The sequence below is a fragment of the Hoplias malabaricus genome, chromosome 13 (assembly GCF_029633855.1).
Source record: "Hoplias malabaricus isolate fHopMal1 chromosome 13, fHopMal1.hap1, whole genome shotgun sequence".
Classification (NCBI taxonomy): domain Eukaryota; kingdom Metazoa; phylum Chordata; class Actinopteri; order Characiformes; family Erythrinidae; genus Hoplias; species Hoplias malabaricus.
In genome coordinates, this window is record NC_089812.1 from 22,983,714 (window position 1) to 23,007,119 (window position 23,406).

A 23,406-nucleotide genomic window follows, 5' to 3' on the forward strand; every position below is an offset into this window, starting at 1 on the left:
AACATTCGAACTACAGCACAAATTATACAAACTACCTTACATTAAGTGCAATATACCAGGAAGTAAGAAGTGAATTAAAGAAAGACATTCAGTGAAAAACATACTCTCGGAAGAGCTGGGTCTTCAAGGATTTCTTGATTGCGGAGAGGATTTTCGGGATTTTCAGGAAGCTCCGGTTTTTCCGTCAATTTAATAAAATTGTCAGTTTTAAAGCAAATTAAGCATGCTATTTTCATTTTGATTCAAACTTTATGTCAGTAACTAAAATAATGTGAAATATTCATGGAGGTCAATTAAGTGGCGCTTAGCCTTTAAGGGCGGCACGGTGGCGCAGCAGGTACAGAGGTCCTGGGTCCAAGTCCTGTTTCAAATGTGACTGTCTGTGAGGAGTTTGGTGTGTTCTCCCAGTATCCACGTGGGTTTCCTGCCACAGTCCAAAAGCATATGTCCGTGGGCTGGCGACTCCAAAGTCTAAAGGAGTGGGCCCCCGCAGTGTGTGTTCCTGCCTTTCACCCAGTGATTCGGGAAGTCTCTGGACCCACGGCGGCCCTGAACAGGATAAACGGTTACAGATAATAAATATATTTAAAAATCACACAAATCTGAAAAAATGAACCCTATGTGTATGTTTCCTGAGTCTCTCCAGACTGAAGAAGGCTAATCTGTGTCATAACCTCTGACCTGCTCGACCTGCTGTGCTTGTTAGCGTGAAGCTAAAGGGTCTGCAGCCACAGGGTTTGGAAAATTCAGAGGAGAGTCAAAGGAAATATTTAAACTTTAACAGAAAACAGACCACGGAGGGAGAGATGTGAGAGTCAGGACAGAGGAGTGTGGAGCTCACTGTGAAATTCAGAATGTTTAGATGATTTTATCAGCAGTAACATAACCCTGCAGCCTTCTTGTTTTTTATCTGGTTTACACTGGTGTAAATTGCTTTAGGTTTCATGGGGAAGAAATGTAAACTTGTTTATGCTGTAAATTGGTTTAGGGTGGTTTATACGGCTGTTAATTGGTTTAAGCTGATACGCTTTAAGCTTTGTAAATTTGTTTACTTTTGTGAATTTGTTTATGCTTTAAATGTTTAAGCAGGTTTATGCTGGTGTCCATTGTTTTAATGCTGGTTAACACTGGTGTAAAATGGTTAAAGCTGGTTCATGCTGTATTAACTTTAACTGGGTTCTGCTGGTGTATAAAGTATTAAAGTTGGTTTTAAAAGGTGTAAATTAGTTTAAACTGGAATATGCTAGAGGAATATTTAAACAGGTTTTTGCAGTAAATTGGTTTAAGCAGGTTAAAAAGAGTTCAATTAGCAAATTTAGAGGCTCCTTTCAGACTTTCATCTTAAAAACACACCGACGGATTATTCCAGGTGACCATTTACAGTCATTGTGTAAGTTACACTACATCAGTTTACATGGATGTGATGCATATTATTACTGTAGTAATAATTATTGTAATAATACATTTATTTTGTTACAGTGCTATGAGGTAAAATATTTTTGTATCACTCACATTTTCACTGTTCTCCACAGCTACTCTGGAAGTGGTGTGCTGTGCAAATCCCTTTAAACATAACTAGTTTTGTCATCTCTATTTAAAGTGAAGTTCGGAAGAGTGTAGGACACAGTGTTCCAATGAGAGAATGAAACACATCTGTAATTTTTGGGGGAACATCTGGATGTTGTCAATGGAGAGAGCCATGGGAGCGAGGGAAAGAGGGCGACTGTGAGAGCAGTTCTTCAGCAAACATTCTTTCCAGGAAACCAAACAAATTGGCTTTTGCAGGAGGCCCATAGTGGGTTTTATCTGATTGACTAATGCCCCTTAAACGCTGAGGAAATTCCTCTCGTGCAGGGGCTATCGCTCTGTTCCCAGACACGCAACATCACAAGAGACTCAGTTTAGACTCTGGCAGGAAGTCTTAAAACTAATGTTGTCTAACCTAAAGAAATATCAAGAAACATTCCTCTGTAGGTCCTCCTTAATATGACTGTATGTCTCCATTATTCTTTATGGTTTCTCCTTGTTGTCTCTGTAGATCCTCCTGAATATATCTGTAGATCCTCCCTAATATCTCTATAGCGTCTCTTTAAATAGCAGAAATCTAAGTAAACTTCAACTAGTTCCAAATGCTGCACCCAGGGTCCTCACTAAAATGAGAAAATTTGAACATATCAGTGCAGTTCTATCTTCACTTCATTGGCTGCCTGTTAAAATCTGTATTGATTGCAAAATTCTGTTATTAACCTATAAAGCTCTACATGGGCTCGCTCCTGAATACCTTCAAGATACTATTTCCTATTTTGAGCCTCCACGTTTACTCAGATCACAGAGTACTGGATTTTTAATAGTTCCCAGAATTCAGAAGGCCTCAGCTGGGGGAAGAGCTTTATCTTATAAAGCACCTCAACTCTGGAATGAGCTTCCAGAAAATGTTTGGGACTCAGACACAGTTGCTGTCTTCAAATCTAGGCTAAAAACCGATTAGTTTATCTTCTGGTAGTTAATGCTCCCCCATAGATAAAGGCGGCAGATCCAGGGGGTCCATGGACACAGGGAATTATAGTAAACTGAGACGCTGGTGCTGTCGTCCCGCCGCTTCACGTGATCACTCAGGTTTGTTGACGGTGGAGCGGAGGGATGCTAGTGTTTCAGGAAGTTCCTGCGTCTGTGTGTCCTTCTGGTTCTCTCCTTTTAGTTAAAGCTGTCATAGTCAGATCTGCCGGAGTCATTAGCCACACTCTGGAAATGTTCATATTCTCTGCTTTACATTCACCCAAATGTTGAGCTCCTCTTCCATGCTTCAGACCAGCTGCCAAGTGCCTCAGAGTTGCCCCTACGCTGAAGTTTTCACAGACACCTAACGATTATCACCAGTAGATTGACCAGAGGAGGATAGGTCACCCCCCTGTGTGAGGCTTGGTTCCTCCCAAGGTTTCTTCCTCAGTTCTGAGGGAGTTTTTTCTTGCCACTGTCACTATTGGCCTCGCTCTCCTGAGTTTTTACATTCTTTACATTTCATGTTAAAACTTTCCAGGTTTGTCTTACCGGAATTCTGTGAAGCTGCTTTGTGATAACATCAGTTGTAAAAAGCGCTATACAAATCAATTTGATTAGATTTGATTTAATATCTGAGACCCATCTGAGGTTTGGTGATGGACATGGCATTATCATGTTTCTCTGGACATAAGTGTTTTTCCTGAGGACTTTAGAAAAATTACTATTAGATCTCCTGAGACATTAGCAAGCAACTTTTGAGCAATAATATATGGCCCTTTGACTTAAAAAAACACAGAGGGATCTCACGGGAGTCATTTGTCTTCTTGCAGATGGCTTTATGGCAAAGAGAGTACACATGCAAATGTCTTCTTCAGATGGTGATGTACTGGTCAAAATAGAGTCTGACCTCAGGGTCAGAGTGTTGTAGGGAATGACCGGTCCATTGCATTCTTTAACATAATAATCACCATTTAAACAGTGGGGAATAAGCTCTCAGATTCTTAAGGGTTTCCTCTGTTAAGCTCTATATTTGTCTCTTATTATTCAGTATTAATCCTATTTAAACAAAACCTCGATCTCCAAAAGGATAACGGAATTAATGGAAGTCATTGCAAAAAGATTTTGGACAAAAAGACATTTCTATTGGTTCATTCATCGTGAAATTTTCACACAGTGTGAAGGACAGCTGCTGTGTTCAAACGATGCTGTAAAATAAAAACTGAGATACATGTTTTTCATTTGATGGTATTGATATGCTATTTTATTGAGTTTTATAGAGTAATGTAAACATATAATGCAGGCAAAAAAATGTACTTAAAGATGTATTTAAATAATATTTATTATCTATAACCCAAACGTTTCAACATAATTATAGAAGGATAGACAAATATGTAGATGGAGAGGTTAATGCAATAAAGTTAGTGTGTGTGTGTGTGTGTGTGTATATATATATATATATAATGTACACAATTGTATAAATACTTTATATATTGCGAATACAATGGTGGCTAGCTATATAGATGTGTGTGTGTGTGCATGCTGAAGTATAAACCCATGTTTCAGACGTTAATAAGGATCAGGCTGAAGCTTGATTTACAAGCAGATATGAGCAATAAGGATCTGTGTGTTTTACTCCTCTGAAAATTCTTTTAGAGGGAGAGTTTTTTTAGGGGGAAATGACCATAGCCTACACCTCTATACATACTTGTCCCCAGAAGTGGATCACAGGCAGTTATTAATGTACTTAATTAATGCTGTTAAGTCTGGTTCATCACAGAAAACCCAGTAACAATGTAGTTTTGGAGCACAATGTTTAGAAAGGGTGTTTTATACTCCTAGACCACTGCAGCTGCCTCAGGATACCCAATTACATTCCATGGGTTACTATAGAGATTATAGTCTGTGTGAATGTCTCTGCAACATTGGATGCACCTAGAAAGAAAGGAATCCACTGATGATGCCGGATGTTTCTTAATAATCTTTTGGACATATGGTGTAGATTTCCCTTACAGTGATGTAAATGAACACTGCATTTATTTTGGTTCTTTATCCTGCTGGAGATGTGGTGTTGTGACTCAAGTGGCAAAATGTTGTATAAATCTTTGCAGGAGTCTGGTTGAAAGAGGGGTGTGGGGGATGTAGGAGGGATCCTTCTTGGTGGGTGTGGTTTTTGCTGCTCTCACAGATTTAACTCCAGCTCCCATCTGCTACAACTGCATTCTTCCAGCTCCTGGCTCCTGGGCTCTGTATCCTGCAGGCATGGTTGCTCAAGTGACTACCTCCCTGGTGCGGTGCCTGCTGATCATCCTTGCCCTCATCTCCATCATCCTCAACATTGTGCTGATTTGCTTGAACTCCAACCGGCTTCCAAAATGCCAGCTCCAGGTGCAGGAATCCATTCAAGCCAACCACACGGACCAAAGCTTGATTTTTGCAGACCTTACACCTGAGGAGTACCTCATGGTCAGGGATTACATGTGGCAGCAGAAAAACCTGAGGATCTCTCACTCTGCAACAGCCAGATCATATGAGAACTTCATCTTCCTCATTGACCTCCAGGTTCCAAAGAAACAGGAGGCTCTGAACTACCTGGACAGCCACGGTCAGAAACCAGAGCGCAAAGCCACAGTGGTGGTGTTCTTTGGTGAGCGTTCCCACCTCAAGGAGTTCGAAGTGGGACCTCTGTCCTCTGCCATTCGCCACAGAGATGTCACCAAGGAAAGGTACAATATGGATCACTTACCTTTCACAGCCAGGACGGTGACCGTTGGGGAATACGTGGAGCTTTTCATATTCCTGAACCTTCAGGTGTTCCAGAAGCTGGAGACAGAGCTGAGGGAGAGCTTTGGTTACATCCCAAAGAAGAGGGAGCTGAACCCATTTGAAGGAATGCCCAGAGGACTGAAGTCAGGAGACCGCAAGACGTGGATATCATTCTTCCGAGATGAAAGTGGGATGTACATCCATCCGGTGGGATTTGAAGTCTTGGTCAATCACGAGAGCAAGAACTCGTCCAACTGGAGCCTGAACAAACTACTCTACAATGGACAATACTTTGACACAATTGAAAGCTTCAAGCAGAGTTACAAAACCGGAGGAGTGAAGAAGATCAAGTTTAAGGACATTCCCAACTATGCTTCATTGAAGCCGAGGAAAAAGCCAACTGGTCTGAGCCCACAGGTGTCTTATTTGCAGGGGAAAAGGTTCAGTGTGAAGAACAACCAGGTGATCTACATGGACTGGAGCTTTGCCTTTGGCTTGAGCGCTCTGACGGGGATGCGTGTGTTTGATGTCCGTTTCAGAGGTCAGAGGATTGCTTACGAGATCAGTGTCCAGGAGGCTATGTCCGTATATGGCTCTCTCACACCTGGAATGGTGCTCACAAAATTTCTGGACTCAAGCATTGGAATAGGACGTTTTGCCCATGAGCTGGTGAGGGGTGTAGACTGCCCGCACGTGGCCACATATGTAGACGTTTACCGCTACATCGACACAAACGTTACTCAGCGTTTCCACAATGCCATCTGTGTCTTTGAGTATGATGTCGGACGTCCGTTGAGGCGTCACTTCTCAGACTTCTTCCATAACAGCTACGGCGGCTTGCCCAACAGTGCCCTCTACTTCCGCACCATCACAGCCATTGGCAATTACGACTACATCTGGGATTTCATCTTTTACCAGAGTGGCTCAGTTGAGGCCAGGGTCCATGCCACCGGATACATTTCTTCTTCGTATAAGGTGGACGGGAGCCTCAGGTATGGCCACCAGGTGGCAGAAAATGTGCTTGGAAACATCCACACGCACTTCGTCAACTTTAAAGTGGATCTTGACATTTTAGGTAAGTGTTTCTCTATTACACCTGAACTCTTTAAGATACCGTTAATGCTAAACAATATACACATCTTTTTCTACAAGGGATTTTTTATTTTAATAAGCCAAATCCAGCCAATTTTATGCATGGATAACAACAGTATGAAAGAGTACTGACATGTAAAATGCAAAGTAAGAGGTCTCTAATTTAAGGAGGTACTTTTCCACTGATCTTTCTGTTCAGAAAATTTCCACAGGTTGATGTGTTCAAATTTTCATGAACATGAAACATACATTTTTAGGATAACAAACAAAATTTGCTTTTTCATATTCATCAGAGAGACTGTCCTCACCCGTAAGTGCAGGTTAGAGTCCAAGTACTGAGACCCCCGCTAGATACAGAGGTCCATGCTCAGACCTAGAAAGCGAGAATGACGAAATAAGCACATCTTAAGCGCAATAGCACAGAGCACCAGCTGCCATACCTCAGCGAGTCCCATATGTTTTGAAGATGTGTGAGCTGGGATCAAGATGGGCTTGGGCCCTACTGGGCTATTAATGGGACCCAGGTGGGCTGGTTGTATCAGATAAATGTGGGTTGCCCAGTTACTCTATACAGATGGGGTTAACATGGGTCTACAGTATGTTGTGTTCAGTGCAGATGGGTCAAATTTAACCCAGCCTAGTCCCATCACAGTGGAGAGCATCTGTAAGTGAGGCCAACTGGATAAAACTGGATAAAGCTGTGTTAGTGCAATAGCTGGGAATATGCTCTGATTCCTGGGACATCAAATCACAGTAAAAATTGTGTCAACTATTTAAAAGTTCACAACTGGAACTTAAGGCACCTGTAGTGACTTTAAGGGACAAAAACCCTGTCTTTCCCTTTAGCATACAAACATGTACTTAGATAGGACAGTTTTTTTTCTGACAGTGTACATCTTTTAACCTTTACTATATAATCCAACCAAAATTTGGACATATTCTATTGGTTTATTATTATGAAATGCTAACTCATGTTAAGAGCTGTACCTACCAGACCATGCCAGAAAACAAGAAAAATGGAGATGCAAAGTTTTATGTTGGCAGTGATTATCTGAACTTTTGTAAACAAGCAGATTTTGGACACCCCTTTGTCACCAGATCACTAGAGTGTGTTTAATAAACTGCAGTGCTAACTGCAGTCATGATACACAGCGCTGTGATCCTAATCTGTAAACAGTATGTTTACAGAATCAGTAACATTTATGCAATGCTTTAAAGGAACACTATGTAGTGTTTACCTATAAATGACAGCTTCTAAAAGATTGTGAGGCTCCTCTGACCTGTAATAGGGAGACTAGTGCCTCTCACTGCTCCCGGGCCTTCTCCTCTAAAACATTTTACCATGCCACTTCATGCATATGGGGTTGAGGTCTCTAACAAGAAATAAACAACAACTTATTGCACCAGCTCACAGGTTTTTACCTTGCTACAAGAAGAACCAGGCTCAGTTTTCCCGGTAAGGACATTATGGCAGAGAGAGCAATGAGAAAAGAATGAGAGGGTGAGAGGGGAAGTTAAAAAGTTAATAATTGACTGAATTTATTTAGTAGAGTGAGCTAAAATAGACCTGAAGACACACGTTGGAGTAGTAAGTATTATCCAGTTCAGGGTCATGGTGGGTCTGGAGCCTACCCGGGACCAGAAGGTCGCCAAATTGATCCACTTCACCAGCAGGAAAAATGGGTAGTGGGGAGAGTGATAGAACCAATTTATCCTCATGCAACATCCACAGCTGATATGCCCTTGAGCAGGGGACTTAACTCCTCACCTCTGCCCTCAATGCTGAAGAGGATTTGGAGGGTTTTATTTATTCATCTCATCTAACAATCCCCTAGCCCAGGGGTCGGCAACCTTTACCATTCAAAGAGCCATTTGGACCTGTTTCACACAGTAAAGAAAACACTGGGAGCCACAAAATCCTTTTGAAATTTTACATGAAATAACACTGCATATAACGGGGGGTTTTTTTTATTTGTTTTGTGCATGCAACAAAACATTTTTAACTCCTAAAAAAAGACATTGTGTTGACGGTTAAGTAAAATACTCAATGTCTATTTGAGTCCTTGTAGTAATGGGGGGAAAAAAACGCCTAACTTAAATTATCCACTGGCAACAAACTATGCTGTCCTCTCTTTGCGTGCCGTCATCCTTTTACTGGCGGCGTGCCATCAGCTGTCAAAACGTTCAGGAAACCGCACACTGGCGGGTGTCACACGTTGGAAGTTGTGACGTGTATTAAGAGCGACAAAATATTTTAAATATTAAAATATTTTAGATGTTACCAGATCGCCATAATCTTCATAGAATTACATATTTAAAATGAACGAACCAAAATAAAATACATTTTAAGTAAACACTCAGTAATTATTTTCAAAAGCTGAGCCGCATCAGAGGGATCAAAGAGCCGTGGGTTGCTGAACCCTGCCCTAGCCTCACGACAGGAGCTGTAGTGGCCTTTACAGACCAGTCCCTCATATGATCATTACTCCACTTGGTCTCCACCCTTCAAGGAGAGACCCTGGTGATGATGCTCTGTGTGCAGCGGCTGAGCTGAAGGTGGGTGGAGCCTGATGAAGCTGTGGTGTGTTTATGTTTCTGCTGTGAAGGTGTGAGGAACAACTTCTTGGTGAAGGACATGGCGTTCGAGGAGGTGTCACTGCCCTGGACAAATGAGAGGAAGGTGAAGGTGCCATATTTGGTTGAAAACCAGCTGCGGACGGAGAAAGCAGCTGCCCTTCGCCATGGTGCCAAGACTCCACGCTATCTCCACGTGGCCAGTAACCAGACCAACCGCTGGGGTCACCAGCGCTCGTATAGACTCCAGATCACAAGCTTCGCCGGGGACCACCTGCCTGAGACCGAGCCTGAGGAGAGGAGCATGTCCTGGGCACGGTGAGAACATGAGGCTTCTGAACTCAGAGGTGTGGATTAGATCTGGGGGGTGTTTCAGATCATGTCTTAGTCATGAATGTCTCTCTCTCTCTCTCAGGTATAAGGTAGCGATAACGAAGCACAGAGATGAGGAGCCGACCAGTAGTAGTCTGTATGGTCAGAACTACATGTGGGAGCCGGTGGTGGACTTCAGTAAATACGTCGAGAACGATGAGAACATCGAGAACCAGGTGAGTTTTTCTCTGTCTTGGACACAGTGTCTCTCCTCATGTCTCACTGCAGGAGACTGTTATTCGCATTTCAGCTTCAGGCTCATCCTCAGAACGACAGCGACTTAGTGACACTGACCGTAACGGAAAACATTCATTTACTGTAAGCACTTCATCCTGTTCAGGGTTACATTGGGCCCAGAGCCCACCCAGAATTATTGGACACAAGGCATAAGCTCACACTGTGCAGGACACCACACACTCACCCAGTCACTCACACACACCCCTTCACACCTGTGGATAGTGTCACACACTCACCCAGTCACACCTAATAAATCAATGAATCCAGGCAGTTTCCCACCACCTGCTGGTCATGTTTCCTGTTGTGTTTTCTCTGTGCTACAGGACCTGGTCGCCTGGGTAACGGCGGGTTTCCTCCACATCCCGCACGCGGAGGACATCCCCAACACGGTTACTGTGGGCAATGGGGGTGGGGTCCTGCTGCGGCCACACAACTACTTTGACATGGACCCGTCGGTCCAGTCCCCGGACGCGGTCTACGTGCAGCCGGGCGCGGAGCTGGACTGTGACTTTAACCGAGTGGCATGTTTAGAGAAGGAGCTCTGCAGCCCCTCGCTCCAGCCCTTCACCTACAATGGCTTTGAGGGGGTCATGAAGTTCGAGTAGTGACCGCTGGCGTGACCACAGTGACTGGACGCTTCACAGATCACACAGGGGAATTCATCACATTCGATTTGTGCACTGCAAACCTCAGACTCCAAACAGCTGATCGACCACATTATACACCAACCAGCCAAAACATTAAAACATTTCTCAAATGGACAATGAGTTTAGGAACAAGGTCATTGCAGGGTTTTGTTGTTTGTTTTTTGTCTTATATCTGCATCGTTTTTATGTGATAACGATGTAAATATTAATACAGATATTTTTTTAAATATTAAAATGTTAATATGAAATGAACTATGAAATCACAGCCTTCGTTTTTATATATAAATCAACAGAGGATTTGTATTTGGGGAGAAAAAGGCCAGGTATGGGCTCTTTAATCCTGCAATCCAGTGCTGTCAGCTGGAGAAATGTTGTTTCTTTGAAGCAAAGCCAGCTGTGAAAACCACATCAGGGTAATAACAGTAAACACAGACTGTAATAATGCCTTATTTTCTTTGCCTGCAAATGTTTTGTAGTGTTTTGAGAGGAAACGCCACTATTGCATTAATCAAGAATGTGTGTGTGTGTGTAAACCTGGCCTGACTCATGATCTTTGTGACCAGACTGTGGTTAAAACATTCATATTGGGCAGGACCTTGCAGAGACCACAAAATAAAGGCATTTAAGGCTAGTGTTGCACTTAGGGTTAGTGTCTATTTTAGCGTAAGTCTCCACAAAATTAATGGATGTGTATGTAATGTCCCCTGAAGTGTTGCAGATAAGACTGTGATAACTTGTATGCCCACCCCGCTGGTCCCCTCAATGATTACTTTAAGGCGAAGACTTGGTTACTTTTAAGCTAATAGTGAAGGTTAGGCTTAAGCTAATAGTACTTATGGAAAAGTTAATGTATGTCCTCACAAAATTATGGGAAGTCTAGATAATATCCCCACAATTCACAGATACAAAATTTTGTGTGTGTGTGTGTGTGTGTGTTTTCACCTCGTCCTGTGACCTGTAAATCATCGCACTGAAATGTTTAACACTTTTATAAACATTTCCATTCACTAGTTAAGTTGTGATGTGTGGCCTGGTTTCAGCACAAACCTTGTATCTCCGTTTTTATCACTTTTAATATTTTGACACTTGTGCTGAAATTGAGCAAAGATTTTGTTTCTCCTGAACAGTCGCCGTTGTGGATATACAAGGTTTTTTCTTCAGATAGCAACACTATGTTTGAACACTTAATAAATGTTGTGTCTTCACAGACTTTAATTGGCTCTGATTATTACTGGACCAATCAAATTTAAATGTAGTCTCCAAGCAGGTGTCTACAAACTTTAGGACACAGTGCTAGTGACTGTGAAAAGTGTGGATGTTGTGATCACCTTAGTTTTAGTAGTTTTATATGAACTTAAAAAGATTTAAAAGTTCTATTTCACTTTAATTCACTTTTAGAGATGCATCATCTTGTGTTTGTTAAAATAAAACTGAATTATAAACTGAATCCAGTTTGTAACCTGCTTCTCTCCTGGAGTTATTACAATGAAGGGTTTTTTCTGATGTTAATTACACAAATATGTAACTTATAATCTGCATAAACAGACTCAGACATGTTTGAATTGTAAAAGAGATTTAATTAAATAAAGACATTGTGATATGTCAATTTTGTGAATTTGAATGTCTTTGAATATATTTCTATTTCATTTATTTAACATGACATATTCTCCCTCTTCTCCAGTGGAACACAGTTCTGTTGACCTGCTTTGGTCCAAACCCCACAAGCCCCACAGCAGCGTTCTCCCCTATGTCTAAACAACCTTGTTCAGAAAGCCCGCTTTCAGCGCCTGTTTCTTTAAGTGATAATGAGCTGCTTGCTGTTCACCCCAACCCCGAGCACACAGCAGTGAGGAGCGAGGAGCAAAAGCTCTAGTTTTTAGCGGTTTTCGCTCGGTTCTCTTGTAATCATGTCTGTAAATGCCACTGCTCCTAACTGCCTTTAAAATCTACACCCTGATGCTGTCATCTTTCTCAACAAGGTCCAGACATGTGCTGATGAAGTGGTGATTTCAGCCAGGAGAGTGTGATAACGGATATGCTGAGGAGGAATAATGCTTCTGTTCAGTGGTCCAAGTTACAAGTGCAGGAATATAAACAGGCTGCTTCCTATGAAGGAAAGAGTACAGGAGACACATTGTTTCACTCAGAATCTGATCTATAGCCACAATTCCTGACAAAAAGTCAAATAATTAAAGGTTACACATGGTTTGAAACTTATGCATACTTGGGAAGCATATGTAACATTGCAGGGGATTGGAAAGAACAGGTGGATGAGGTTCACAGTATACGACCAGGCCACAAAGGATCAGTCACTCCCCTCCATATGTGATGATGAAGATAGAGGCAGACTGCTCTGGCCAAAGTGAAGCAACTAGTCAACAATGCCCATAAACCTCGGAAAATCTTGTGTGATCTATATAACAGAAGTGTGCAGGTTGTGAGAGATCATGAACACACCACGCACACACACACACACACACACACTCAACAAAAATGTGTTGGGGGTTTTGGAGTACCTGATTTAGAATGTATTTAAATCTCTACAAGATTAACCCACCTGTAAAGTCAGCTCAACACAGTGACACTTTTATAGAAGAATAGGAAGAATCCCCTTTATTAATCCCCTTAAGGATATTCAATCTCTGCATTTAGACCATTCATAATAGTGAACTCACAAACACACACTAGTGAGCAGTTCTTCACACACACTAGGGGCAGAGAATGGGAAGCAGTTTGGGGGTTGGGTGCCTTGTTCCAGCTGTGGATGAATTGTTTTCCTAACATCCTAGGACACTCTGGTCACAAGCTTGCTTCTCTAATCTTATTGCCATGGCTTGCCCCATGAAACAAAGAAAGGTCACATATACTAGTGTGGTTTAGTCAGGTTTTTAGGATTCTGAAAGAGTTAAGCTGTATACGATCACCACTGGTGGTGTGTGAAGTGGCAAGTGGTAGTACGCCAAATGACCTCAAAAAAAATTACCGCTTATTTAAGGAATTTATTCATAATTGAATATCTACATTTTTCATGTGTAAATTACATAATGTTTCAGAGTTTTCATAATTACACCCCAACAAAATTTGTTTGCGTTTAAAAAAAAACATGCTACACATGTTTGAGGACCAGAACTTCAGAAACTTTGGACTGGATTGGGCTCAGGCTGTAATGGGCTGTAGACTTTCTTCCCCTGGCTTATCCTTATGTTTCACACAGTATCTTTCAAAGCCTTTCACTAGATGTGGACACAGTCTTTACAGTTAAAGCCAGACTTCATGTCATGTACACACAGGTCACTACAGAATTCCCAATTAGTTCCCAATTAGTTTTTTGAATATAAGAGCAAGGCAGACTGTAAAATTTTGCTCCATCCAGCAGTGACTGAAGCAGACATCTGGAGAAAGAGGAATATAATTTTCCCATAAAAGCAGGGAGGGGGAGGATGAAGAAATACTGCCAGTAAAGCATGTTCTGTTGAATGTGTGTTGCATAATCATTCCGAACTGAGGGAACTACAGGAGTCTGGTGGAAGGAGGGAGTGGGGAAAGTAGGAGGAATCCTTCATAGAGTTCGGACACCAGATGATGTGTTTTTTTATTTTTTACTTCCCACAGATTTAACTCCAGCTCCTGCCTGCTACAACTGCATTCTTCCAGCTCCTGGCTCCTGGCCTCTGTATCCTGCAGGCATGGTTGCTCAAGTGACTACCTCCCTGGTGCGGTGCCTGCTGATCATCCTTGCCCTCATCTCCATCATCCTCAACATTGTGCTGATTTGCTTGAACTCCAACCGGCTTCCAAAATGCCAGCTCCAGGTGCAGGACTCCATCCAAGCCAACCACACAGACCAAAGCTTGATTTTTGCAGACCTTACACCTGAGGAGTATCTCATGGTCAGGGATTACATGTGGCAGCAGAAAAACCTGAGGATCTCTCACTCTGCAACAGCCAGATCATATGAGAACTTCATCTTCCTCATTGACCTCCAGGTTCCAAAGAAACAGGAGGCTCTGAACTACCTGGACAGCCACGGTCAGAAACCAGAGCGCAAAGCCACAGTGGTGGTGTTCTTTGGTGAGCGTTCCCACCTCAAGGAGTTCGAAGTGGGACCTCTGTCCTCTGCCATTCGCCACAGAGATGTCACCAAGGAAAGGTACAATATGGATCACCTACCTTTCACTGCCAGGACGGTGACCACTGGGGAATACGTGGAGCTTTTCATATTCCTGAACCTTCAGGTGTTCCAGAAGCTGGAGACAGAGCTGAGGGAGAGCTTTGGTTACATCCCAAAGAAGAGGGAGCTAAATCCATATGAAGGTATTCCCAGAGGACTGAAGTCAGGAGACCGCAAGACGTGGATGGCTTTCTTCCGAGATGAAAGCGGGATGTACATCCATCCGGTGGGATTTGAAGTCTTGGTCAATCACGAGAGCAAGAACTCATCCAACTGGAGCCTGGACAAACTACTCTACAATGGACAATACTTTGACACAGTTGAAAGCTTCAAGCAGAGTTACAGAACCGGAGGAGTGAAGAAGATCAAGTTTAAGGATATTCCCAACTATGCTTCATTGAAGCCGAGGAAAAAGCCAACTGGTCTGAGCCCACAGGTGTCTTATTTGCAGGGGAAAAGGTTCAGTGTGAAGAACAACCAGGTGATCTACATGGACTGGAGCTTTGCCTTTGGCCTGAGCGCTCTGACGGGGATGCGTGTGTTTGATGTCCGTTTCAGAGGTCAGAGGATTGCTTATGAGATCAGTGTCCAGGAGGCTATGTCCGTATATGGCTCTCTCACACCTGGATTGATGCTCACAAAATTTCTGGACTCGAGTTATGGAATGGCACGCTTTGCCCATGAGCTGGTGAGGGGTGTAGACTGCCCACACGTGGCCACATATGTAGACGTTTACCTCTACATTGACACAAACGTTACGCAGCACTTCCGCAATGCCATCTGTGTCTTTGAGTATGATGTCGGACGTCCGTTAAGGCGTCACTTCTCAGACTTCTTCCACAACAGCTACGGCGGCTTGCCCAACAGTGCCTTCTACTTCCGCACCATCACAGCCATTGGCAACTACGACTACATCTGGGATTTCATCTTCTACCAGAGTGGTTCTGTCGAGGCCAGGGTCCATGCCACCGGATACATTTCCTCCTCATATAAATTAGATGGAAGCCTCAAGTATGGCCACCAGGTGGCGGAAAATGTGATCGGAAACATCCACACGCACTTTGTTAACTTTAAGGTGGATCTTGATATTTTAGGTAAGTGGATAATATGGGATATGGCAGTGTTGTTAATCAGGGGAAATACGTCTGGCAAATAACAGTCGAAGCCAGCGTTACAAACAGGGTATTCAAAAAGACATTGTTCCTAACTGCAGATTGTTGATTTCTGTGAGTGGTTTCATGGATTAAGGCCTTTATTTGATCCCAGCAATTGTCAGTGGCCACAGAAATGTAAAAAATTTGGGCCAATTGCACTATTCCAAAATAACTTGGAGATGGACAAGATCTTTATATTAATGTCTAGGGTTAAGAAATTGTTTCTCTTCTCATGAAAGATTAACCATTTGGAGATATGTAGACAGCAATGTGCCTTTAGTACCCTTTTATCCTTGTGATGATGCTCTGTGTGCAGCGGCTGAGCTGAAGGTGCTGTAGGTGGGTGGAGCATGATGAAGCTGTGGTGTGTTTATGTTTCTGCTGTGAAGGTGTGAGGAACAACTTCGTGGTGAAGGACATGGAGTTCGAGGAGGTGTCACTGCCCTGGACAAATGAGAGGAAGGTGAAGGTGCCATATTTGGTTGAAAACCAGCTGCGGACGGAGAAAGCGGCTGCCCTTCGCCATGGTGCCAAGACTCCACGCTACCTCCACGTGGCCAGTAACCAGACCAACCGCTGGGGTCACCAGCGCTCGTATAGACTTCAGATCACCAGCTTTGCCGGGGACCACCTGCCCGAGACTGAGCCTGAGGAGAAAGGCATGTCCTGGGCACGGTGAGAACAGAGAGGTTGGGTCAGATCTGGGGGATGTTTCAGACTACATTATAATCACAGATGTAAGCATGGTTGTATTTGCAGGTGAGACTAGGGGTCCAATGCTCTGTTAAAAACAAGAACCCCCTGAAAGAGGTATAGACAGGAGTTATATCCTTCAAAACCCCACGAGTCCCACAGCAGTGTTCTCCCCCTGTTTAAACAGCCCTGTTCAGAATGCCTACTTTCAGCACATGTTCCTTTAAATGATAATGAGCAGCTCACTGTTCACCCCAACCCTGAGTGCACAGCAGTGAGTATTGAGGAACAGAAGCTCTGGTTTTTAGCCATTTTCTCTCTGTTCTCTTTCTTCTCTGTTTTTACCTAGTGCTCTTATTTCTCCGCACTGGTTGTGCCTATTTTGCTTGTTGTTAACCTCGTCTTTGCGCTCTCACATAAATGAGGATCCAGAGCTGTGATTGGACAGACTTAGACGAGGGGACGGGGCAATTCTAAAGTCTCTGCGCTTGACGTCACAAGCAAATCTGAATCAGTATGGCTCATTTTATCCCATGTTTTCTGACTTCGGACTCCAGATTCACACTTCAATACAAACATGCTCTGAACACAGGGATTTCTTCATAATATGTTCTTTTTAAAATATGTAAATATGACAAATAGACAGGTTATCTGGGCTTGGGGGTATACCACACCTCAGATCTTCAGAGGAAGACGCTGACTACAGAAAGATGCTAGGCTCCGCAGGATTTTTCAATAGAAATACAGATCAGTGTGTGTTTCTGCTGAAAGAGGAACAAATGAGCTACAGTTTGAGGTACTCTAAGTTCACTGGTGTACACTATACACTCTCATAGGATCCTAGCAATGTTCCAGTGGCATCCTTCCCAGAAGAGTACACACTGTAACAACAGCGACGGGAACTCACTCTGATTAATTTCAGAAAAAAACAGGCACGCCAAAACTTGTGCACAAACTTGTACGACATGACCTCTCTTTCTCTTCTATGTTTCTTCTCTTCATTCTCTCTCCCCCGTATTTCACACTTTATCCTCCACATCTTTACTTTATTCTTCTCTCTCTGCCACTCCCTCTATCCCCTCCCACTCTCTCCCATCCACACCTCTCACACACTCTCCCTCTCCTCCCAACTCTTTATCATAATTTCTTTCTTTCTTCTCACTCCTCTCTTGTTCTATCCCCATCTCTCCACTCCTCCCTCTCTCTCTCTCTCTCTCTCTCTCTCTCTCTCTCTCTCTCTCTCTCTCTCTCTCAGGTATAAGGTGGCGATAACGAAGCACAGAGATGAGGAGCCGACCAGCAGTAGTCTGTACGGACAGAACTACATGTGGGAGCCGGTGGTGGACTTCAGTAAATACGTTGAGAACGATGAGAACATCGAGAACCAGGTGAGTTTTCTTCTCAGTTTTTCACCTCATGTCTCACTGCAGCAACTTAGTGACCAGACACTGACTGTAACGGAAAACATTCATTCATTCATTTACTGTAAGCACTTCATCCTGTTCAGGGCCACATTGAGCCCAGAGCCCAACCAGAATGCATTAGCACACAGTGCGCAGGACACCTCACACCCACCCAGTCACTCACACACTCACCCTCACACCTGTGGATAGTGTCACACACTCTTCCTGTCACTCAAACACTCACCCAGTCACTCACACACACCCCCTCACACCTGTGGATTGTGTCACACACTCTTCCAGTCACTCACACACTCACACAGTCACTCACACACACTCCCTCACACCTGTGGATTGTGTCACACACTCTTCCAGTCACTCACACACTCACCCAGTCACTCACACACACCCCTTCACACCTGTGGATAGTGTCACACACTCTTCCAGTCACTCACACACTCACACAGTCACTCACACACACCCCCTCACACCTGTGGATTGTGTCACACACTCTTCCAGTCACTCACACATTCACCCAGTCACTCACACACACCCCCTCACACCTGTGGATAGTGTCACACACTCTTCCTGTCACTCACACACTCACCCAGTCACTCACACACACCCCCTCACACCTGTGGATTGTGTCACACACTCTTCTAGTCACTCACACATTCACCCAGTCACTCACACACACCCCCTCACACCTGTGGATAGTGTCACACACTCACCCAGTCACTCACACATTCACCCAGTCACTCACACACACCCCCTCACACCTGTGGATAGTATCACACACTCACCCAGTCACTCACACACACCCCTTCACACCTGTGGATAGTGTCACACACTCACCCAGTCACACCTAATAAATCAATGAATCCAGGAAAGTGGATGGAGTTTCCCACCACCTGCTGGTCATGTTCCCTGTTGTGTTTTCTCTGTGTTACAGGATCTGGTCGCCTGGGTAACGGCGGGTTTCCTCCACATCCCGCACGCGGAGGACATTCCCAACACGGTTACCGTGGGCAATGGGGGCGGGGTCCTGCTGCGGCCACACAACTACTTTGACATGGACCCATCAGTCCAGTCCCCGGACTCGGTCTACGTGCAGCCGGGTGCGGAGCTGGACTGTGACTTTAACCGAGTGGCATGTTTAGAGAAGGAGCTCTGCAGCCCCTCGCTCCAGCCCTTCACCTACAACGGCTTTGAGGAGGTCATGAAGTTTGAGTAGTGAATAGTGGTTGGTGGGCTATTCTCAGTCCAGCAGTGACACTGATGAGTTTAAAAACTACAGCAGCGCAGCTGTGTCTGATCCACTCATACTTTTTTCTAATTAATTAATTTTTCAACTTGTTTGTTAAAAAGGAAAGTATATTTTTTTAAGTTTTCAATTCTGCTTCTCAGTCTAAATATCAGGAGAAATAATTAAAAAAAAATTTATTACCATTTTCCTCAAACATTTAAACACATTTCCAGAAACTTGGCTCAAATTATCAAAACTCTAAACACAACCTCAAAAGAGTTTCTTACTTTGTCAAATCTCTGGCAAAATGAAACGCAGCACTGAGAACCATGTTCTCTCTGCTCAAAACGGATTCCTTTCACTAAAACACTACACACATCTGTTGTAAGCTTATCTAAAATTCAACTTCCTGATTCCCAATCGTTCTCACTCATGTTGCACCTGCACAAATTCAACTGGGAGTGGACTGTGATCATTTGTAAAAGTATAAAAGATGTAGTGGAATCTGTTTCATGCCTTTTACAATAAATACTTTTCTTCCGTGACCTTTTTTGTATCTGCCCTTTTTTTCCTTGTAATGTTTCTTATTGTTTTGCTACATGCTACGTAATATGGGTCACATTTGTTTTACATTATACATGTAGTATTTTAAATGCTGTTTTTGGACAAAGAACCCTACACTTCAATATCCACACACTCATATGCATTTGAATATGCAACATGATCTCATCGAAGAAAAGCATCCATCTACACATCTGATGGTAGTGTTCTGAGTTTGTCTTATCACTTTATATTTGATGGTCTGTAAGAGATAAGCCTATAACAGTTGTGTGTAGTGTTTTAGTGAGAGGAATCAGGTTTGAGGAGAGAGAACATGGTTTTGAGTGCTGTTTAATTTTGCCAGAGATTTGTGGGGTTTTTTAATCTTTGTGGGTTTGTGTTTAGAGTTTTGTTTCAGGAAATGTGTTTAAATGTTTGGGAAAAACTGTAAATTTGTCATATCAGTGTATAATTGATGTATATTTGTTGTATTGATAGATAAGCATAAACTCTGAGAAGTCCCTTTCTCAGCTGAGCTCCTCATTCACACACTGATTTCCAGCAGGCTAGACTACTGTAACTCCTTGGTGGCTGGTCTTTGCTCTTTTCCTACTTACCTATAAGCCTTTAAACAATCTGGCACCTCTCCATCTGTCTGATCTTCTTTCCCACAAACCTTCTCGCACTCTCGGACCTTCCACTGCTGGGCTGTTACACGTCCCGTCATCCTAACTCTGTAGCTTTGGTGATCGAGCCTTCTCTAGGCTTGCTCCTCAACTGTGGAATTCGACTCAACTCTTCTCTCTTTCCCATGGCCTCCCTTCAGCCTAACTTGCTAATTTTAGGTTCCTTGTAATATTACTGTTGGTTTCATGTCTCTCTGTAACTGTTGAACCTGCATTGTGTGTGCATTGAATGTTTTTATACCAATGATTGTGTCTTTTAAATATTGTAAGTGTGTTTTAGAAAAGAGCTATATAAGAAACTAAAGTAAATATAACAGCTGTGTGCAGTGTTTTAGTGAAAGGAATCAGGTTTGATGCAAGCACATGGTTCTCAGTGCTGTGTTTCATTTTGCCAGAGAATTGTGGTTTTTCTTTTTGACAAAGTAAAAACTCTTTTGCGTTTTGATAAATTGAGCCATGTTTGTGGGCGGCACGGTGGCACAGCAGGTAGTGTCGCAGTCACACAGCTCCAGGGATCTGGAGGTTGTGGGTTCAATTTCCGCTCCGGGTGACTGTCTGTGAGGAGTTTGGTGGTGTCCGCGTGGGTTTCCTCCCACAGTCCAAAAACACACGTTGGTAGGTGGATTGGTGACTGAAAAGTGTCTGCAAAAGTGTGTGTCTGTGTTGCCCTGTGAAGGACTGGTGCCCCCTCCAGGGTGTATTCCTGCCTTGTGCCCAATGATTCCAGGTAGGCTCTGGACCCACCGCGACCCTGAACTGGATAAGCGGTTACAGATAATGAATGAGCCATGTTTCTGGAAATGTATTTAAATGTTAAATGTTTGGGAAAAACTGCAATTGGGAATTTTGAATTTTGAAAGTCAGTGTTTCCAGGAGACCAAAGTTTCCTCGATGATGCAGTGTATGTTTAGAGATTTATAAAACTGTGAGCGGTTTAGAGAGCTTTTGTTGTGTACATAGTTCCATATTTTTGTGTATGCAATGGAGAAAACTGTATGTATTTCCAGATTTTTCTTTTTCATTTTTGTAGCATATAAAAGTGGTAGGACTGTAGGAGTGGCTGGAGTTGTGGGGGAGGTGGGACTACAGCTGTCTGTGATTAGCCAGTTAGTCTGTGCATCATAGTCTGGTCAACTAAAGAAGCAATGGCTTCTGTACATGCTCTGCCTCTCTGCACATAAACCCCCGACTTTGCACTATACATCAAATAACGTCTTCGTACTGGTGTAGGAGAGGCACTGACTCACACAGCATCAGTGTGGACATGTGCACCGGCCTGGGGCCAATGATGAGGTGTGTGTGAGGGGGATACGATTCCTCGATCATGTGATCGGTTTATAGAAGTGTAGCCTGTAGTATTTTGAAATGCCTTAATGAAGCGTAAACCCTTTTGAAACAAATCTATATAGTTCCTCATTTATCAACAAAAACAGGTCTGATTTATTTTCTTTTAACTCTCCTGAAAGACAGGTGTCCTGTTCTCCCCCCACTCTGATGGTACAGTCCTGCCACATTCTTTACAAAACACAAAAAATAAAAAATCTGAACGCAAACTCACATTCAGGAGCAGAGCATAAATGAAAAACGAATTAAATTCTATGTGTTTTTTTTACTAAAACAAATTAAATCATTATATAATTAAGTTTTATGCTAAATTATTTTGGATTTAAATTTTCAGAAAACTGAACTGATAAACATTACTTGGACCCTCCAGCAGCACTGCTGTGTCTGATCCACTCGTACCAGCACAACACACACTAACACACCACCACCATGTCAGTGTCACTGCAGCTCTGAGAATGACCCACCACCACATCACACCTGCTCTGTAGTGTGGGCTGAGGTTAAAGGGGGTATGCAGAGAAATAAAGATGGACTATAGTCTGTAACTGTATGGACAGTGGAGCTGAGAGAATGGTTATTTGTGGAGTTTTGTTGTTTGTTATTTATATCTGCCTCAGTGGCATCATTAAACCAGTCTCAGGGGACTATAGCCCCTAAAGGCCTGTTCACACTGCGTCTGAGTCTCATGGAGAACAAAAGGTCGATGTTTAATCGATTGTCTGTGATGAAGTTGGTGATTAAAGCTCACTGTAACTCTTCTGCCATATTTTTTCAGCCTTCTCCTCGAGTTTGCACCATATAATCAACACCAATGTCCATTTTTCCCTCCAAACACACTGTGAATAGAGAGTGACCTCTGAGAGCAGTGAGAGATATTACAGCACGAGTTTGTGGTTTTTGATTTCCTGCTTATCTCTGCCGATCGTTAACGGTCAGTTTTGTTTTTCACTGTTGAGTTCTCACACTCGGCTCGGCGCTGGTTTGTGTGAGATGACTGTAAACAGATGTGCTGTGGAGGGCCAGATGTTGGGGAGGATTGATGATTGTTTTTCTTGCTGGAGCCTGTAAGTGAAGCTCAACACACTAACAAGATGTGACAGACACATATTTATCGCACACACACACTGTCTTTTCTCCATGGTTTCAGGGGACATTGCATAGACTTCTGTTCCATTTTGTGGAGACTTACTCCATCCTTAAGATTTATTCACATACAACATAACGATTTAGGACACAATTTTTCCCCATGTTCCCACAACGTGATTAGTTAAACTGATGTTGGTCCTCACAATATGATATAAACATGGACCACACACACACACACACACACGCGCACACACACACGCGCGCGCGCAAACACACACACACACATACAAAACGGATTTGCTATATTTCTGAGGACCTTCCATAGACATAATTATAACTATAGTTAAATAAAATTACACCCAATTCTAACCAAAATAAATCATTTCACTTTTTGAGTTTTTGAATGCATGTTTTTATAAAATAAATAAATTAATAAAAAAAAATAACATTGTGAGGACCACCAAAATGTCCTCACAATACAACAAAATGTGACATTGCCCTGTCCTTGCCATACACACACACACACACAGCGTCTTTTTTAAACTGGCCAGTGTCTACATCCGCATACCTGCGAATACTGAGGTATGAAGTGCGGCTCCACAAGATCCAGGCTTGGCACTGAGAGGGTTCACGGCTCTGTTCTGAAACTCAGAGGAGTGTTGGCTGCTGAAACCGTACAGGGCAGTTCTAACAGAGACAAATCTACATCAAATACATCTGAGAGTTCTACTGCGTCTAAACCATCACTGGGGAACAGTTCCTGTTTTTTCACAGACATCTACCAGACCACAGTTCATCAGCATACAGACACAGTCAATCCACAAACAGTCCTTCACTTACAGGAAGATCCTGTAATAACTAACACAAACACACACAACCAACCCCCCAGGAGCCAAACCCCA

At 43.1% G+C, this 23,406-nt stretch overlaps 2 protein-coding genes across 2 annotated transcripts; both read left to right on the forward strand.

Annotated features, from left to right (window-relative positions):
- The first annotated feature begins 4,734 nt into the window (after positions 1 to 4,734).
- aoc2 (amine oxidase copper containing 2) lies at positions 4,735 to 11,772 on the forward strand. The gene is made up of 4 exons (XM_066643012.1): positions 4,735 to 6,337; positions 8,961 to 9,246; positions 9,344 to 9,476; positions 9,861 to 11,772. The coding sequence occupies exons 1-4, from the start codon at positions 4,759 to 4,761 to the stop codon at positions 10,140 to 10,142; spliced, it is 2,280 nt and encodes a 759-aa protein (XP_066499109.1). The 5' UTR covers positions 4,735 to 4,758; the 3' UTR covers positions 10,143 to 11,772.
- Positions 11,773 to 13,830: 2,058 nt separating this feature from the next.
- LOC136665103 (primary amine oxidase, liver isozyme-like) lies at positions 13,831 to 19,357 on the forward strand. The gene is made up of 4 exons (XM_066642662.1): positions 13,831 to 15,449; positions 15,899 to 16,184; positions 17,458 to 17,590; positions 18,555 to 19,357. Exons 1-4 carry the CDS (start codon positions 13,871 to 13,873, stop codon positions 18,834 to 18,836), a joined length of 2,280 nt encoding a protein of 759 aa, XP_066498759.1. The 5' UTR covers positions 13,831 to 13,870; the 3' UTR covers positions 18,837 to 19,357.
- Positions 19,358 to 23,406: the final 4,049 nt, after the last annotated feature.

Coding starts and splice junctions, on each gene's coding strand:
- aoc2 (XM_066643012.1), top strand. CDS start 4,759: ATGGTTGCTCAAGTGACTACCTCCCTGGTGCGGTGCCTGCTGATCATC. Junction 6,338..8,960: donor AGTGGATCTTGACATTTTAG/GTAAGTGTTTCT, acceptor TCTGCTGTGAAG/GTGTGAGGAACAACTTCTTG. Junction 9,477..9,860: donor ATGAGAACATCGAGAACCAG/GTGAGTTTTTCT, acceptor TCTGTGCTACAG/GACCTGGTCGCCTGGGTAAC.
- LOC136665103 (XM_066642662.1), top strand. CDS start 13,871: ATGGTTGCTCAAGTGACTACCTCCCTGGTGCGGTGCCTGCTGATCATC. Junction 15,450..15,898: donor GGTGGATCTTGATATTTTAG/GTAAGTGGATAA, acceptor TCTGCTGTGAAG/GTGTGAGGAACAACTTCGTG. Junction 17,591..18,554: donor ATGAGAACATCGAGAACCAG/GTGAGTTTTCTT, acceptor TCTGTGTTACAG/GATCTGGTCGCCTGGGTAAC.